This window comes from Leptosomus discolor, chromosome 6 (assembly GCF_034619465.1).
Source record: "Leptosomus discolor isolate bLepDis1 chromosome 6, bLepDis1.hap2, whole genome shotgun sequence".
Classification (NCBI taxonomy): domain Eukaryota; kingdom Metazoa; phylum Chordata; class Aves; order Leptosomiformes; family Leptosomidae; genus Leptosomus; species Leptosomus discolor.
In genome coordinates, this window is record NC_141396.1 from 61,018,977 (window position 1) to 61,039,028 (window position 20,052).

The following is a 20,052-nucleotide window of genomic DNA, read 5'->3' on the forward strand; positions in this document are numbered from 1 at the left end:
TGCCGTTCTGAGGCCACCATAACACTTAACCTAATCAATCTAAACTGCAAAAAAACCCAGTAAAGGTAATATTAATATACATTGGTCATATATGATTTTTTTTAGAATCAATGAAATAAATACTTCCTCTAATTTTAATAAATGTTGTCTTGCAAGATACATGATTATTTTCTTTTTAGATTACTAACTAATACTTTTTATGACATTTGGATGAAGTATAGTAAAGAAATTTTATGTACAATAATTGTGAAGACTTTCTGGAAACAATACCTCTTGCATAACATCCTTTGGTTTTGGTAACTATTATTATCACAGCTTTCACACACTCAATGACACAAGGAACAAATTATGTACAACTTTCAAGCACAGACACTTGAGGATGATATGTTAAATCCTCTTAGGTGCACATGTAAAGACACCTCAATAATTCTTAAGCATGAACGAATCCATGCAATGGCCCTAGGATGAAGATGGTCCCAAACAACAAAGAAAGTAGTGGCTGATTATACTCTAGTATCTTGAGTGAGCTCTTTTACAGAAAATGCGTTAATTATTTAATTTTGCTACAGTACAAATTTTTCAAACCAGGCTTTATCTCTAAAGAGATACACAATGTTCTACAGCCTTGTGTGCTTATAAATCATATTACAACTGTTCTTTTACAGACTTCTCTGTAAACACAGAAATATGAAGTAACACAAAAAAATGACAGGTGTAAAACTTAACTCACCTATTCCAGTGGAAAAATATCCCATGGTTTTATTTTCCTCTAATATTTATGACATAGTTGTTCAAATCTTAGTTGTTTTAAGGCACATTTGCAAAATTGAATAATCACAATACTTATACGCTAGCATCATTCTAAACTTAGAATATTATGCTCTGGGATCAAAATATTTTCTCCATCTGAAAATAACTGGTACTGGTTTAAACAAAAATGCCTGGGGCAACCTTATGTGTCCACATTATCGCTATCTGTTTCAGCAATACCATCATAAAATAAAGGGAGAGATATGGAAGATATAGTCCGTGATTTATCTAGCTTCCTACCGTTATTTTCATTAAGCATAGACACAATAAGACTTTCCCTCTCATGTGTTTCTTCTTCAAAGACAGCACTGTTACAACGTTTATGACGGTATAAGAAAGATTTCTTTTTAAAAGAACGCTGCATCAAATACCTCCTGAAGGCCCTTTGAATAACAAGAGCTGATACCTCCTCTTGTTTTCTTTTAAGGGTAGTAGTAATTGGCTTGTAGGAAACTTTAGATAGATTGGCAGCCATAAATTTTTCTTCCATGTGTAACTCAAGACCATCCAAATCTCCAGCTTCTCCCAAGACCCTTTTAGTGAAAGCAAGCAAGATATCCAAGCAGTGGATCTTATCTCCACTAACCATAGGGAGGTCCATGGATATCAGCTGAATTTTATTAGGCTTTGGAATGCGTAAGGGGTCTGCCAGAGCATCTGCAAAGTCTGAAAGAGCAGAATATTCGATAAACTGTGTTGCCTGAGGATCAAATTTTCCCCATGTCTCATAAAACATATCAAAGTCATCCTCAGAAAGAGGATCTGTGCTTTCTTCAGTGGCAACACTGAAGTTCTCTAAAATGACAGCTATGTACATATTTACAACAATGAGAAATGATATAATGACATAGCTTACAAAAAATAAAATACCAACCGCCTTATTTGTGCAATTGTTTTTCTGTTCATCTGTTAAATTTAAGTTGGGAGCACACGAATTAGGTCCTTTTAACAGAGGGACCAAAAGACCATCCCAGCCAGCTGATGTTGTAATTTGGAAGAGACAGAGAATGCTACTATCAAAGGTTTGAAAGTTGAAAATGTTATCAATCCCACCTTCCCAGCCAACACAGGCAAAGTTTGTCATGCCTACAATGGCATAAATGAACATAACCAGGAAAAGCAAAAGACCAATGTTGAACAGTGCAGGAAGAGACATCAGTAACGCAAAGAGAAGAGTTCGAATTCCTCTAGCTTTTCGAATTAATCTCAGGATTCGGCCAATTCGTGCCAAACGAAAAATTCTCAGAAGTGTAGGAGAGAAGGAAGACTGAAAGCCTTCAGCAACTCCAATACCTTTGAAACAAAAAAAGAAAACAAAATGTTGTCAGGCCATATCAGTGAAATTCCCTATTTCTGTCCATTTTGTTATATTCTGTTTTATGTGTTGAAAGTAACATTGATCATATTACATTACTTTCATCAAAAAAATTATCTTCAATACTGCAATTGCTTACAAAAGAGCTTAAGAGAAGAAAGACCATAATGAAAGAAAAGATCATAATACCTTTAAATATTAAAGGCATATCAAGAATATGTACAGTTTAGAAACTGCATTCTCCCAGATTCCTCTAATTCAGGGGATGAAATTACACATTGCTCAAGTACTTAAAAAATCCTTTTAAATCCATTCAGCTCCTCTGCTGGAAGCTATGGGGCTTGTCTCCTAGCTGTTGTCCGATTGCTGCTTCTTCTACAGGCCTAAGCCACATGCTAAATGTGAGACTGTCATTAATGCTTCATACTTGAATGAGATCAGAGAAAAACAAGAAGAAAATAAAAAACCCTGTCTTTCGGTATTCATCCTCCATCGCACCTCGTTCTTTGGTCCTACTACCAGAGTAATGATACAGTAATAATGTAAATTATTACAAACGGAAGACTTAAGAAGCCAGCATTTTTCTGGGTTACACGGGATAGCAAAGGGGGTACTGTGCTCTGGGGTGAAGCACAGAACTCAGATCGGTTTTTCTTTCCCATGCTTTATTCTATGATATAACCTGAGCCTGAGTAAGAAGCACAGACCAAATAAACTGTACAAGAAACTAAAGCTATATATGACCCTTTGTAGAGGAAACAATAAGTATCTAGTTTTATCTGAAAAGCAAAACAAAACCAAGCCAGTTTTAATAAGACCTTTCACAGTCACAAATAGTGACTCAGATTTAGAATGCTGCCAAGCAATTAAATTTTCCTGAGCTTTGTAAATGAGCCCCTAGAACATTTTCAAGTTCTAGAAAATGAAATAAATCTTTCCCATTTTTCATACAAACATATTTTAACCTGAATTTACTTTTACTGCAAAAACAACAGCTAACGTCATTACATGTAAACAAAAAAGCATAAAAATATTAAGACAACAATTTAAGTACAATAACTTAGAAGACGGTACTGAATTAAATTCCTATTCTGTGAACTACTCAAACTCATACTTGAAAAAAAATTAGAAAACTATCTATTTACCTTTCAGTACCCTGCAAAAATATAATAGAAAGCAAAAAATAAACAGAAAACAAAAATAAAACAGAAAACATCCGTTGAGATGCAATCACTTAGCATATGGTTTGAAAATGTACAGTGGGTCTGGAATTTGTTTATCAGATACACATAAGTGATCACTTCATACGGAAATTTGGCTTGGGATTGGTAAGACACAGTACCTGATCTAATAATGGTTGATACTTACTGACTAGCGAAAGGACGACAACAGCTAAATCAAATATGTTCCAGCCACTGGTGAAGAAGTAATGTCTCAGGGCCAGTATTTTTATGACACATTCTCCAGTAAATACCGCCACAAAAAAATAGTTGATTTTATTAAGAACATCCTTGATGCTGTTCTGGTTATTTTCTGCCATCATAACGACCATATTTAGACAGATGAAAGTCACAACAGTAACGTCAAATGCTTTGTGCGATACTATATCAAACAGCACTCCTTGGAACACATTCTGTGAAGAAAACGAGAATTCCTTAATGCTAATTCTAAGACCCAGGCTACATTCAGATAATACTCAGTCATTTAGGCTTAGAAAGAGAAAATAAGAGTACATAAATTTAACAATAAGCTACTAGAAGCATTTTTAGGTGATTTCCTCAGACCTTCAAAGAAAACAGTCAGTACTTGGCTAAGTATTTTCAGGTAGCATGAACCACATTTCCTTAGAAAAAAATTATAGAGTAGGAAAACATTCTAAGTATATTGTGATTGCTATTTTAATAGAAACAGTTATTGAAGCAGACATTTTAGGATACGCAATTCTAATCAAAGTGTTGTGAGCAATAAAAACTCGGTATAGTTGCTATGTGAAGCCACGCCTGGCATTAAATTTAAGAAACTATAAGAAATAAAGCATAAGATTATTTAAAAGAAAATAGCAGCCATGGGGCATGTTCTGCTCACTACTCATTCTCACCTGCAATAATCCAATCTAGTTGCAAAAGCAATATCATGCAACTTAAGTAACCAAGATCATGTTATGAATATCAAATTCTTAATACGAACTTTTAAAAATAGGTTGCACATTTGAATAGGTGATAAATAGGCTGTAAATTTCCTTAATTAATAGCCACAAAGTAAGACTGTGTTAGATGGAATTAAGAAAAAAAAAAAAAAGAATAAAATATAAATACTATATTGAATGAGTAAGATGATGGGCTCTAACGTGAAGTTTATTTCCAGACACCTGGCTACTGAGTTTAAACATGGTCACCACCTTTATAACTTCTATCATATTCTACTTGAGATGGTCTCACCAGTGGTCTTGGGATGGGTTTTTGAGGTTTCTTGGATCCAAGTTTTTTTAGGGCATTATAGTACTTTTTCTGTTCCTCAGTTAAAAATAGATCTTTTCCACCTAAGTAAAGGGAAAGAATGCTGTTGTTCAGCTGAAGTTTAAGCAGTCAACTAAACAAACACCAGTTTTTGACCGTGAAAGTCTAGTCTAGGCAGTGTTCCCGAGTCAGTTTCCTCACCTGTGAGAGCCTTTCTGAAGTTTTACGAATCTATTTCATATTTTAAATATCACATAAGACTCATCAACAAGTAAAACACTTTCCTTTTATATTTTTGGGAAAGGTAAGAACAGAAGTGTATTGCTGGGCTAGCAAGTAAATGGAGGATTATGAATAAGCACTTTGGGACCAAGTTCTACAGGAGGTTCCTGAAAATGAATTTCTGGTGCTTATCTTATTACCATATACGCCACCTGTGCTACTTAGCGATCACTTTGAACCAAGTATTCAGGAGAAGCCACTCATCATAAAAGCATTGAATGATTAGCAGTCTGTAAAATAATGTTCAGTAGGGCATCTGCACTTTGACTCGCTCTGGCCAGACCTCTGAAAATTCTGTTTAACTTCACTATATGGAATCTCAATGAAAACCCCCAAGAAGCAGGAAAGAAATGAAAAAGAAAAAAAAAATCTAGATGTCAAGCTAGCAGTCACTTAAACAAATTTGGATTACAAGAGACCCTGAATTAGCTCATGTAGTACTTATCTTTTTCCTTTGTTGGTTAAAATTGCTGATAACCACTCCAATGAAAAGGTTCAGCATGAAGAAAGATCCAAAAATAATGAAAATCACAAAATACATATACATGGCTAAGAATGCTTCAAACTTTGGCTGTTCATCTATCTGTTAAAAAAAAAAAAAAAATCAAACCAGAAAAATAATATTGGTAAAACCCAGATAATTACAGCTTTATCATTTCCAATGTAGAATAACAAATCTTTTTATTATCAGGAGGGATAAATTATTTCTACGTATTTAAACATTTATTTAGAACTTATTAAGTAGAACAACTGTCTTATTCAGTCTTGGTTTTCTGTTTGTAAAGATAATTACAAACAAAGAAAAATAGTCAAACCCAGCTCTAGCAAATTCTTAAGTAACAGATAAACAGTTCCAATCAGAACCGATATTGTGAATTCCTAGGTTAGAAAAACAGCTCGGACTAAACAGAATGGTGAACCACCACCCCCTTGAACGCTATCCCAGACAAGAAGCCAAGTTTTAAAAAGCCAGCTGACTGTGATCAGCCTTACAAGGAACGGTCTTTTTAACTAGCAAGTATTTCACCGCATTCAAGAGTACAGCACTGGAATGAATAAGGAAAATGCAAATTAAATTAAACATAGAAAAGTTAAAACACAATGTACTAGTGAGAAACAGCACATGGAAATGGGGAAGAAACAGTAAGGATGTCAAACACAGGGAAGAAAACCTCCAGAAATAACTACTACAGATGCATGCTGCTTTAATGCTACTGTACATTTAAAAAAGAAGGAAATTTGCTTCAGAGGCACAATCCCTCCAAGATCTTCTGAACTCTGTTCCCAAAACAGACTTGTCCAAAACTTGCAACATCTTGCCCTCTGCATTCTCAATATAATAGGGTTTTGTGTGGGGTCACTCTATTTGGACCAGTTTTCTTTTATCTAAGTTCCAGGTATTTAGTACTCCAAGGATTATTGTTTCACTGCATTGTTTGATTCGTGCATCTGCTGGTATTTCTGACTTAATATTGCAAACAGAGCTGAAAAATCAATTGTATGCATAGAGAAGGACAGAAGGAAAGGCAAAAGAACTAAAATTTCATTTTAGTGACATACCTTACGTGAATCCACAGCTGCATACATAATATCCATCCAACCTTTAAAAGTTGCCTGAAAAAAATGCATTATTAAGGTTATTACAAAAAAAAAAAAAAAATTAGTTGGAGCTAAAGAGTTGTGGAAAAGTGAGCAGTGTGCTATAAAAAAACCGTGCATTGCTTCTAAAGATCTGCTTGGAAGTATTACTAGATACTGCAGTTTAGTAAGGAGAACAAAATTTACTTCCCAAAAAGAAAAAAAAACACGCCATGAATCCCTGAAATGCGCTTTAATGTTAACTCTAGTTAAATTGAAATTTTTGTAAATTCTCTGCTTTCTGAAAAAGCAGTAAGTTTCAGCTTAACTAGCAAATATATACTAAAAGGATAAAAACAACTTCCAAGAAAACAGCAGAGGATTCCTTCCTGCAATTTTTTGCAACTCTGCAGAATCATAGAACACTCTGGAGGATACAGGGGTAAAAGCCACTTTTAAAAAATGCCTTTGTCTCCTTTGTTGTGGTATTGGGGAGATTTATACAATAAAATAAAATATAGAAATATAAACAAACTGCATTGTGCTTTTTTTTTTCCTCATCCACTCTGAACTAGCTTTTACTAAAGAAAATGAGAATAACTTCAAATCCGGTAACATGCAGACTATTTCAGGTTTAGTACGTTAATCAAAAGTAAAACAAAATTGAAAAGCCGTGAAACACAGTTCTTAATTTTAATACAAGGCTGCATATGCTCAAATTCCTCTTTAGGAGGAACTGAGCAGCTTATAGATAAGAAAAATATTTAAGGTAGCTAAAAAACAATCCCCAATTTCAGTGAGATAAACAGAAGCATAGTGGTGTCCCATGGTTGGGCTACTCAACACATTTCCTTGAAGAAAACAAAACTAAGAATGTTTTTATAGCGCTTACCACTTGGAGAAGAGCCAAGTATCCCATCCCAACATTATCAAAGTTTACATCACTATTTGTCCATGTTCCGTTATAGTCAGTACAATTTTTTTTGTTTTCAATTTGACTGATATTTCCTTTCTCGAGTACACATTTCGCAAATTTTTTTCCAAGCAATTTTACTCCTGCAATGTTAAATAGGAGCCAGAAGACAATACAGACGAGCAAAACGTTCAGGATTGAGGGTATAGCTCCCAAGAGTGCATTCACAACAACCTTAAATAAATAAAATGAATGAAAAGAATGAATTATTCACATTCAATAGAACATCTTCCCAGAAAACCACTGATTTCATCTTCTTCTGTATCTATTGCAGATCCTCACCCATATAAAAACTAGCAGATGACAAATGTAAAGCCAGCCTTCAGCCCAACTTCAAGCTTGTCTTAACATGTAATTCTGTGGTATCTATACTGCCTTTTTGAGGAAGTAAAACAGATGGCACCTAGAATTATTCTTGGGTAAGAGAAACACATAAAATAAGATTCTGAGCCTGTAGTAGCTATGGGATCTAAAAATCAGGGATAGGGGAATGGGTTGTATGATCTACACTTACTGCAATATCATAAATAACCCTCCCTTTTATCTTGGAGGGGTTTTGTAAGGGAACAACAGCTTACTCTCTAGAACAGAATGAACCTCACCCAATAACCACTGGCAACTGACTGCACACAGTACATAAAGCAGAGAAGTTTGGCTTCCAGAAGACTGAATTCTTTTGGTCAGCAGTCTTGCTTCATTTAGGCTTGCTTGAGGACAAAGTGAATGTAAACCCACGGTGAGCGGTAAGCCTCTGCCGGAAACGGTAGCAGTGAAAATGGGATTCCAGCTTTTGGTGTTTGTGACATCAAGGGCCCTGACACAAGCAGCGATAAGAACTCATATTCGTGAGTCCAGCACATTGATGCTGACAGGCAGGACCATGCTTGTTGCCAGGGGGAATCTGAGGACTATCATTTATTTCTCTTCACCATTTTTCTCCACTCTGTGGTGGGGCATAGTGAAAATCTCTCTGCAAATGTTTCACTGATACCGTTTTGAGAAAATTCTAAGCTTTTTATCCTGGCCTTGGATAATATCCATGTACTAGAAACACACTGAATGAAGCACATTGGAAGGGACTTCTGAAGATCAGCTGTTCCAACATAGACCAAATTGCTCGGCATCTTGTCCAGTCAAGTTCTGAATTTTGCCAAGGGTGGAGATTCACAACCTCTCTGGACAATCTATTGCAATGCTAAACTCACACTGTCATCTTTTTTCCCAGGTAGCTAATTGGAATAACCCTCACAGCCACCCCATTCTCTCTCATTTTCTCACTGTGGGTCTACCAGAAAACATTAGTTCAGTTTCTTGCATAACCTCCCATTAAGTCATTAAAGCCAACAATTAGATCCCTTAGCTAATTAGATCCCAATCAGATCCTCCCTTTACCCTTCTGTTCTCCAGGCAGAACAAGCTCCATTCTCTCAGCCTCTCCTCTCCAGTCACCTGACCATCTTTGGTGGCACTTTCCTGGACACTCTCCAGGATGTTAATATCTGTCTTACACTGGGGGGCCCCAGACTAGACACAATACTCCAGATTCAGTCTCACAGGTGCCAAAACCAGAAGAGTGAGTTGCCTCAATGTGCTGACCAGATTCGTGCTCATACAGCCTGATAAGTGGTGGACCTTTGCTGCTCTGCTGACTGATGTTTGAGATGCTGTCCACCCCCGTCCTTTTCTGCAAGGTGGCTCACTTCTCAGTGTGCCACAGTTACGTGTGTCTTGGGTGCAAGACTTCACATTTGCTTTTGCTGAAATTCCTGAGGTTTCTGCACCAGTATCTCCAGTCTGTCAGGCTCTCATTGAAGAGCGGCCTTGCCCCCAGTGTAGTAACTGTTCACCCCCGTTTTCATATCATCTGTGAACTTGCTGAGGACAATTTCTACCACATTATTCTGACTGTTAATTAAACCATTAACCAGTATTGGTCCCAGGACTGACTTCTGAGCCAGTAGTAACCAGCTGCCCGTTCAACGCCATCCTGATGATCTCTGTATATTGAACCTGGCAGTTCAGCCAATTTTCTGCCTAGTTTATAGTTGTTTATAGTTCACTTATCCAAACCAGATACAACCTACATCTGAGACAACGATGGCTCTTCCCTCCCTCAGCCGTCTCGTCATAGAAGACAGTCAGATTTGAGAAGCAAAAATTGTGCTTCCTAAATTCATGCCGACTGTTTCTAACTGATTCCTCCTTCTCCTTCAAGGCTTCCAGGAGGATTTGCTCCATATCCATCCTGGCGCCTGAAGTTAGTGTCTCATCACATTCTGTAATCTAACACAGGTCAGATAATTTGCATTATACAGTTTGTTTTCTGTAATAACTATATACATATCTTTTCTACTGATAAGTAGTAAAATTGCTCCTAATTTTTTTCAAGAATATTCATTTTTTTCAGAAGAATTTGCCAAATACACTAGATGAAATTTTTCCATGACTAAGATAAACCAAAGAATGGGTTTCAGAAAAATACAAGCCTAAAAAAATTCTTTAGTATGTTCTGCAAATTGCACTGAAACCGGAAACATGGAAAAATGTTCCAGTGTTCACATTACAACACATAATAATTCTTTGTGGTAGCACATTATAATTCAATTTCCTTATTCCATTTGTATTTATAAATTTATCTGAAAGTGTTAGGTATTATTTCAAAATAACCACCATCAGATGTAAGCAGGTAATCTGAACCTTCCTAATGCCATCACGTCCCAAAACAGAGATTCAAGTTGTAATTTTCACAAAACTTAGAATGCAGCTATTACAAAACATGCACATACACCCCCAATATCCTTACCTTTATCCCTTCAAATCTTGACAAAGCTCGTAGAGGCCTCAATGCTCTAAGAGTCCTGAGAGATTTCAGGGCACTCCCAGAGGAACAAGGTGATGTGTCTTTGGAAACAGTATTTAGTCCCCAGGAAACAAATGACAGCTGTGTTCATTGAATCGAAAACAAGATTATTAAATGGTTTACAAATATTTATTTTATTTGTGCCAGTGGACAATCATAGGCTGAATGTTACAGTGCCTTTGATCAGTAAGTCAAATGAAGAAAAATATACAAAGTTATCGTAACATATTTTTACTTCATTCTTTCCTAATATTTTAAAAATAATGGAATTAATTCATTCTAATTTGACAAACTTTTTTCTTATTTTTTCTCCTCCGCCCCCCAAAACCAGTTCATGTAAAATTTTTTGAATGCTAATATAACAGCCAAATTGGTAACTATGGTAATTTCGTACACTACAAGACCAGAAAGATTTTTTCAAATAAAATATTCCCATCCTCAAAAGTTTATGGAGTAATTCCTTATCATAACTTAGTAGGGTGATGTGGAAAAAAAATATTTTTTATTTAAATTTTCATAAGAGAGAAAATGGACAGAAAATATTAGAAAAGTGTTTCAATAATTAGGGTTTTTTTCACCATTCATGATTTGCCTCTTCCTTCCTATTTGAATTTGCTGTCTCATTGTCTAGCTGTCAGGCATTTTCATGCTTTCCCTCTGTTTTGGACAGTACTGCTATTAAATTACAGAATTGTAATTGCTAAAGTCATGCTATATATTCCTTGTAAATAGTCATAATAGATTTTTCTGTTGAAATTTCCTAGTACTTCACAACTTTCAATGCTAACTACTCAGAGGCTATCAAACAGCTACTTTGACATTACCAGAAGTTAGCTGTGTAGATGTCTTTATTTTAAAACATTTAACTTCAGTATCTTCCCAGTGTATTGTTGACAAACAAAAATATTTAATTTTTATATGGCAAGATTACTTTCACTTAATTCAGAATAAATATGTATACATTGAACACTGCACTTACTCCATCTCACTATTGATGATTTCAGCATTTCTCTTTACAGCTATATAAAGGATTGCTAGGATTTCTTTGGTTGCAAAGCAAAAACATACTTTCCTACATCTTCATTTCTCTAGCAAATGATTTCTCCAACAATACTTTTCAACTCCTTCTATCATCTAAATTTCTTCTTCTCTAAGTAAGCAAGTCTACTCTTTTATGTTTCTAAACACTGGAGCTGCCAGCAGCTTCATATTTTTCTATCATCTTAATGAATTTATATCAGTTTTATTTCTGATCCCTAATTGCACTCTCTCTCTACACTCAAAAAGGTTTTTGTAATCAACATGGTCATCAATGACAGAGATACCTAACAAAATTTTCTCAAGCAACTTCTGATTATTACTTAAAATTTCCATTTAAATTTGCCTTAAAATCTCTTTTGATTGCAATTTTTTTCAGCTTTTGGAAGCTGTCTTTTATACTTGTGTTTATTCATAATCAGATTTTACATTTAGTTCTCTACATAGAAAACATCAAGATTCAAAATATAAGACAAGCTGAATATAATACTTACACATACAATGATGAAGTCAAGCCAGCACCAAGCATTTGTGAAATAACTGTGTAAACCATAAGCCAGCCATTTCAGAAGCATCTCCATAAAAAAGATGTAGGTAAATATCTTATCAGCATACTCTAGGATCATTTTCACTTTTTTCCTATCCTGCAGGTGAATATCTTCAAATGCCTGGAATTTCAGAATTTGGTTTTAGAACAGTTCAGTGGTTTTATGCAAAATTATTTTAAAATTGCACAAGAATACACAGTTTGGCTTATTATAACCATTTCATACTAATTTATGGGCAACCAGCACTTAGTTTTATACCTGTAAGTAAAAACCTAAATTGCAAACTAAGTACAATCTCATTTTCAGGTTGGTTGAGAAACCAAATACTTTCAGTTGTTTACACTCAACACTTCTTCAAGAAATATCTGACGAGGGTCAATTGTGGCTACCAAAAATCTTGGCTTTCCAAATTAGGCAATAATTTTGAAGGCATTAGTCTAAAATTCTTCACAATAAAGCTTGAATGAAACATATTAACCACAGTCTTTCAGACCTAGTCCTTCCAAAGGAGTCATCTTTAGTCACCCTGCAGAGTTGTAATAATACAGATATGAGAAAGCATGACAAACATCTTACTTGGAACTGCTCACTCCTGCAGTCTCACACTTTTTCACCTAAACCTTGACACTACTTTGATGTCAGTAAGGGTTCAGGGGAACATGGTAGCAAAGACACCTCAATGGTTTTGCAAGGATTAGCTCAGCTACAGTGGGCCTTAACTGTTAGAAGTGATCACCAATCACATTAAACTATTATCTATTTCTTGCAGAAACACCTGAGTGCCTCTGCTATGAGTCCCCAGTGCTCTGGGAGAAGAGGATTATTCAGGTGTTATAGCAGACCTGCACTTATGACATGTTAAACCCAGCCTAAAAGGCCAACCAATAAGGGGGAGCAGGATCATAACCAGGTGATCAAGTGAGACCTGCAACAGCAAGTTCATGTAAAATCATCGCAGTGTTTCCATTTCATATTCCCACTGAAAAAACACGGGGCAGAGATGCTCCTATGTACAGTTACCAACAATCCCGTAAAATTATGCACTCCTGCTCTGCAGTGTAAGAAAACATTAATCCTACTTCTGGAGCTAAGTGGTCTTTGACACAGTAGTCATTCAACGGCAGTACAGTTAGAAGAAATGTCTACAGGGCAGAGCTGTCACTGTGCCCACAGGACTAGTAATTTGACTGTGGGTAATTGAGAACACCCAGCATTCATGTACGTAAACCTACTTACTATTTCCTGCCCTTTTACTGAGCAAGTTTGATGATTAGCATCATCTTTTGCACTGTTTAACCTTGGCTACCTTGATTTCCATCTACTAGTCAAACCAGCTGTTCATTAGCAGTGATGCTCTTTCCAACTTCTAACTACTAACTCTTCCTTTGCTCTGAGCACTGAGCACTCGCCACATCCTTTTCTATGCATTCTTCCTATGATCACCATTTCATTTAATTTACTTTCAAGACATGGACATGTCTGATGGCATGATACCCCATCATTCTAGCTGGTTGAGGAAATTCTGTACCAGCAAACAACTTTACAAAAAACCCCAAAACATAAAATGGACCAGTCCCTTTTTGCAAGTGGACAACAGTATCTTAGAAATACAAAAGTTCTCAACACCAAAATACATCTTTGATGAAAAAGAATCGCTATTGTTTTGTTATTTTGCATCTGAATACCAACTAGTTTTGTGTCCAATTTAGCCAGATCCCACAGTACATTAAATAATAACTCGGTTTCCTTTGTTACTTCAGTTTGATTCCACATGAGTAGAGAAGAGCACTCAGGGGAATCCTAGGGAGTTCCCTTGGAGATTTTGCCATGGAAATTTTAAAGCAGACAGTTCAAATCTATGGTTCAGTGGACAATCTAAACTTAATGCACACAGGACAGATTTCATTTGGAAGATTCTGACAACTACTGTACAGATCTCTCTCACACTAGTTGGTTATGTTCCTTCTGCACTAGATAATGTTTTATTTAACAAGTTACTTTCAGCAGACTTGGTGAATATATTTTCAGATCAAATAAAACTTCCCTTATTCTTCAGTAGAAATGGATATAATCAGAGTAGCAACGAAACATTAAGTCACCTACCAGTTTACAGCCATCTTCACATATAGATTTTGGTCATCTTAATGTTTGGATGTTTTTAAATCTAAATTTTTGCTGAGAAGTTAGTCTGCTTTACAAATTTAGAAGTACTTTTATTTTTTAAGATTTCCTAACCAATTTCAGACTGTGGCCTAGTCTCCTAATCAAGCACACAAGTGTGCAAAGAACTATGTTCCATGAAGAATTATGAAGAAAACTATGATTCCATGTATTTAAATATCTTATCCAAGTCAGGGAGAGCCTTATAACTTCTAAGGGATTCTCTTGCCTCTATACTCTCTACTCTTCTTGTGAGAGTAGAAGAAATATATTAAATATAATAATATGATTCTTTTCCTTTACTGACAACCATCAATTCAAAATTTGAGAAATCAAATTAAATTTACCAGTGCTGCACTGCTCAATATTATCATAAAAATTATAAAATTTTCAAACCAGCTATGTTTAACAATTCTGTAGCAGGTTTTTCTAAATTTCCACCAAGTTCTGCCTGGAAACTTAGTGATATCCACCGCACAACATGGGAAACATTCAACACAACCTGAAAAGAGAAAGAACAGAAGATTGGTTCCGTGGAAAATGTGGAGACATGGAATCTAAAATGTGTAAGACATCTTAAAAAGAGCTTCTGCATAAACAAGTGTATAAACAAGTGTCTCAGGCAAACAGTTTCTGCAAATTTGGAACTGTTTCAAACTGATATCTTTGAATCCTGGTTCATTTGGTACATAAAAGATTCTTACTTTCTGCAAAACAGTCCTTAGGTGGGTGTGACTTTTTAGGCTGGGAAAACTTCTCCAGAAGAATAACTGGATCCACGGTGCTGGCTTCAGAATAGCTATCAGCATCGCATTTCTGCACAGAAGGGCAAAGAAGAGAGTTTATTTGCTGTTCATTAATAAGCTTACCAGATTTAAAATAAATGAGACTTATCACACCGCTCCCCCCTCCCTCCCCCCCCCAAAAAAATCTGCAGCATATAAATTATTTTCATGTTGTTGAACTACCAAAATAAAATTACAAATAATAGAACTGGAAAGGCTAGCCCGTACTCTTTGTTTCCATGGCTTTAATTTAGTAAGTTTCTTGGTTTCTTTTAGTCATCTACATTAGCAGGAAGAAAAATGTTTAGAAGAGATTATGCTGCAACTTTGGAGAAAACTCCGATATCTTCATGGGAATCCAATTGTTTTTTCATTTTCAGAGATATAAACCATGTCTCAAAAGGCTTGAGGATGGGAAAGCCTAGCAGGAAAGAAACGTGCGTATGGTCTACACATCTCAAAGAATTTGAGTTATTGGTAGGCAATCTACATACCTGTAAAACTCAAGGCAATAAAGAAAACAAGTATAAAGAAAAAGGAATAAAGCAATCTAGTAGACATAAAGTGTAAGTGCCCTGTATGACATGGAAAGGGAAGCCATGAGGACAGGTATAAGAAAGAGAAGGCAGAAGAAGGGAGAACTGCCTCTGTTGACAGCCATGCTGCTTTACACTGACTTAAGGTCCTAGGGAACCTTCAACATAGACAAAAATGCAATTATTTAAATTCATGGTCATTTTAATATTTTTAAAAACATAAATATAATTAAATAATGTACAACAAACAAAACTTCTAGAAACTTTATCTAAAATCAGAAAATGCAAAAGTGGTTTGATTTTTGGAGGTAATAAGCTGGAGAGTTGCTGAACTTCCATTTAATTTTCTGGGTCATTGGGGGCAAGCCATGATTCTTCACCTTTTTTGATGTGGGACTGCACTGTATTAGAATAAGCTGAGTTTCTACATCACAAGAAGTATAGTTGTTTCCAGAATAGTTTCTAGAGAACAAATTTTTACATCCAAGGACAACAGCAAACAGAATTATCTACAAAAATGAACAGTATGTTTCAGATATGTTTAAAGAAAGTGTGTTTCTTGATTAGTTTCTGTTTACAGATTTTGTACAAAATAATATATTATGTTGCACTGTTAGCCATGGCTGTTTATGAGAGACAAACCTCCATGCTTTAAACTATTATTACCTCTAGAGAGAAGTACCATCTTCGCAGGGATTATACTTGCCACTCTTCAAAAACCCCCAGCTTGTCCCGTCATTGCTGAATGACAGAACCGCTGTGACAATTTTCATCTCTCGCATATTCCACAAGATGATAAGAGTTATAATTACCTCTTTCTGCTCTTTCTTTTGATGTGTTTCTGAAAAACCACTTATAGTTTCAGAAGTCCCAGAAATCTGACTGAAGCCGCTTGAACTCCAGCACCGCTCTCTGTGTCTTAATCTTTCTCCCTGCATAAAATAATGCAAAACAGTTGATTTTCCACCTTTTTCTTCCTGCCAACCATTCTTAAAAGTCAAAATTCTTAAACAGAATCTAAAGCATCCACAAAATGTAGCATGTTTGTCTTTTTACAGTAATTAAATGTATCCCTAAAAGGCGTGTAAAAGGCATGTTTCTTCCTTGATTTCAGATAGTGTCGTCCTGTAGTTATACTGTGGAAACGTATCATTCCTCAAGATCTACCTTTAGCCCACTGATGCATTCCTGCATCCAATGCACTAAGTTCTGATGAACTGGCTCAGTGGCAACCTTTGCAGCTGGACCCCAACGTTCTCACGTTTCTGATTACAGGCAAAAGAGCTAAGTGATCCCGACCAGCTCTCAGTTCTTTTGCCACTACAAATTCCAAGCAACACCAGATTCCACTGCAGTGGGGAAAGAATTTCTGTCATCAAATGCTTGTGGACAACATATTTCAAACAGCCACAGATGATTCTAAGGTGATCAGCCGTTTCTGCTTCATTCAGAACTTGTCCAAAGATATTCCACTGACAATGCCTCCTCTTATGACCAAAACCATAGAAAATCGATACTACCAGTCCACCTAGACGCTGACCATACGATAATCCATGCAAAAATAGAACCTGCTTTTGACACTACTGCCATGGCATAATACTAGGTAACTGCACTTTAAGCCCAAATAGCTGTTCTGATAGATTTAAAATACGGTGATATCACAATCATAACACAACTGACACTTAGAAAATGCAATTCTTAAGAAGTTAATCTAGGTACAATATAGTCATCAAGGCCTAGTGTTCCACATGAGCTTCCTGCTTACACATTTGGATGTGTTTTTCAGATGAGCTAAACCCCATATTGCCACACGTTTACACCATCACTTTTACCTATGAAGAAAAAAAGCACAGCTGCAACATCTTAGAAAAGCTCATTCCTACTTGAATGCAGCAGCTGAAGAAATAAGTAGAAATGAATAAAAAGACTTAAACAAAAATCATAAGCTACTTTCTGTAAGAGGATTTGTATCTTGCTTTGTGTGAAGAACCTGCAAACCAGCTCATTCTTCTGTTGTATAAGCCAGCTTTTATTGGTAATTCCATCAGTGCAGGTCTGAGAAGGGTTAATTATATTTTTTTTGTTCACCTTCTGACAAAAGACTGCAGGCAAGGTATATTGGAGTCTGCTGCTTCTTATTACTACTGCCTGTGAAGAAGGCAGGCTTCTAAAAGAAACTGAGGTCCTTGTGCGCTGAGCTGAGCTGAAACTACTGCTGGATGTTTCACACAGAGCTGCAGTACTGTCAATGGGCTAAAAGGTATCACCCTTACCTTCTACAGCCAAAAATGTTTATTCGGGAATAAGAATCTCAGAGGATGACCCAATGATTCTGAACTAAAATGCATTCATGCAGAGAGATCACCATACTGAAACCAGCATTCATATCCTTTCTAAGCAAATACATCCCATCTAATAAAAGTAACAATGCTGTCACAAACAGAATTTCATTAAGACACATCACCCTCCTCAAAGGAAAGTAATTGGGTAAAATTTCATTTTGTTAAAAGCCTAATACATCATTAGACAGAAGAAAAGAAAGCAAAAATAAGGAAAAAATAATCAAGAAAGCAAAATGGGAGAAAACACAAAGTGGGCAACATACAAGTGATATGGATATGCAGCAAGGGACACTATTGAATGCAGTGAGGGCACAAAGGGTTTAATTCAGTTGCTTGCCCTAAACTGCTCAGTGTCTTTTAAGATACCTAGGGGTATCCAAGACATACATATGGCATAGTTAAATATAGCACAAGATCTACAGGAACTGACAGACAGCATTTTGAGGTGCATTTAGAAGCTGTATGAGATAATCCAGCACCTCAAATGGCACTTGACATCTGTGAGGTAAGTAGTACATGGAATCTTGAGATTCAGATATCTAATTGTGTCTGATACCTAGTGTCATCTGAGGTGTTTCTACATACCCCTAGCCTCCAGATGTCAAAAAAGAGTTCATATAGCTCCTGTGTCTTATTTGTCAGTCCCATGTGGATGTGACAGACGCCTGAAGTATCTCAGATATCACTAAATGCGTATGTACAGGCAAACAAACTGCACTGTTATTGACTACCATGGCAGTATAAATGCCTCACTCACATGAGAAATCTGTATTTAAGGGCCTAAGACCTGAGCTTTATCCCGCCCAACACCACAAAATTAAGAGATACAAAGGGGAGTCCAAAGTATCATAGACATGAATAGGGAATTAAAGAAATATTAAGAAATTATTTTTTTAAAGTGAAGCTTTTATTTGCATTCCTTTGGATTCCATGCAACTGCGAAGCAACATATAAGCAAAACAAGAGGCCTGCCTTCCAAAAATTCCAGGTGCCATCTGTGAGGCAAAGGAGACAAAAAGACAGAATGTCTGTCTTGATCAAACTTCATTTAGCGATTGACAGCGATAAACGGAAACAAAACAATCAAAAGCAGAATTATGGTTATCAAGGAGGAGAATGATGAAAAAGTGGATATTCAATATCTTTTATTGAACAACTAAGACTATTTGATAGCTCTTGCATTTTGAAGCTACTAGAAGAACAAAGAAAGTAAAACAGCAGCAATGACAAAAGGGACATTTACTGTTGATTCTTTGAGATGATATTTACAGATACAAGTTACAATAATTTTTCAAGTATTAATATTCCTTACCTGTTTTCTGCATTCTGTTTCTGCACATACACTGTGCTCATCATCACCACCTTCATCGGTGTAAGCCTCTGCTACTGCAATGGGAATGCAGGTGCTACGACTGGTTAAAAATTCCTCATATTTCCTCGTTATTGAGGGACTCTCTTCAGTATTGTAATGGCCAATGTCAAAGTAATTGTCATCTATACACTTTCTGATATCTGTCATGGCATAGTTATTTTCCTCTAAGTCTTTGGCAGAAATTTTCACCAAAGTCTTCTTTTTGGCTGTTGTTTTGAGGCTTCGTTTCATTATTTTGCCATAACGATGCAAAATTCTGTCTTTCACAGTCTGCAGGCCCTTGTGAATCCGTGCAATGGCAATCTGACATTTAGACATTTGTCCAGCTTCCTCTTGTCCCATTGAAGAGTCAGTACTGAATGAACTCAGCAGCAAGGCAATGAATAGGTTGAGCACCTTAAAAATAGTTAAAGTAAGTTGGAGACACTACTGCTAACAGAAAAGATATTTCAGAAAACCCTCCTTAGATAAAAAAAAACCTCTCAATCTTGCTTTTATCAACCACTGCAATGAAATTATTTACTACTACACTGGAATATTAATATAGCATGATATGGCTCCTTCTGGAAGGAAAGGCAGGGAAAAAGGAAGAAAGTGAGGTCTGGGTATATCAAATATATTCTCACATACTCTGTTGTTCATAATGTACAAGGAGGTAGGTACGTTGAAAAATGGCAGGCAAAGGTAAATTTTAATACTACCACCATCAAAAAGGATCTGGTATAGACCAGCAAGCCAAGCAGATTAAAATGATTTCATCTTCCAGTATATACACATTAGATCTAGTGTATGTCACACACACCAGAAAATCTGGGTACTGTAAACTTTGGATAATATAGGGATAAGTTGGTAAGCTTTAAAAGCACTGAATAGTTTGGTTATTTGATCCTAGCAACAAAAGACGAAGAAATCAGACACCAAATTATCAAAAGCATTGCACTTCTATACTCTGGGTAGAAAGAATAATTTTGTGTATTTTGCTTAGCAGCCATCCTCT

At 36.1% G+C, this 20,052-nt stretch overlaps 1 protein-coding gene across 1 annotated transcript in view; it reads right to left on the minus strand.

The window, feature by feature from the left end:
- Positions 1-952: 952 nt before the first annotated feature.
- The window catches only part of LOC104350433 (sodium channel protein type 5 subunit alpha-like), a 41,621-nt gene continuing 22,521 nt past the window's right edge, over positions 953-20,052 (minus strand). Inside the window, exons 15-25 of the mRNA XM_086467133.1 lie at positions 18,996-19,451; positions 14,725-14,836; positions 14,368-14,522; positions 11,773-11,980; positions 10,218-10,306; positions 7,334-7,588; positions 6,424-6,477; positions 5,305-5,446; positions 4,564-4,664; positions 3,494-3,758; positions 953-2,103 (exon numbers count right to left, since the gene is read on the minus strand). Coding sequence (XP_086323259.1) covers positions 953-2,103; positions 3,494-3,758; positions 4,564-4,664; positions 5,305-5,446; positions 6,424-6,477; positions 7,334-7,588; positions 10,218-10,306; positions 11,773-11,980; positions 14,368-14,522; positions 14,725-14,836; positions 18,996-19,451 — 2,988 coding nt within the window. The remainder of the gene's footprint in view (positions 2,104-3,493; positions 3,759-4,563; positions 4,665-5,304; positions 5,447-6,423; positions 6,478-7,333; positions 7,589-10,217; positions 10,307-11,772; positions 11,981-14,367; positions 14,523-14,724; positions 14,837-18,995; positions 19,452-20,052) is intronic.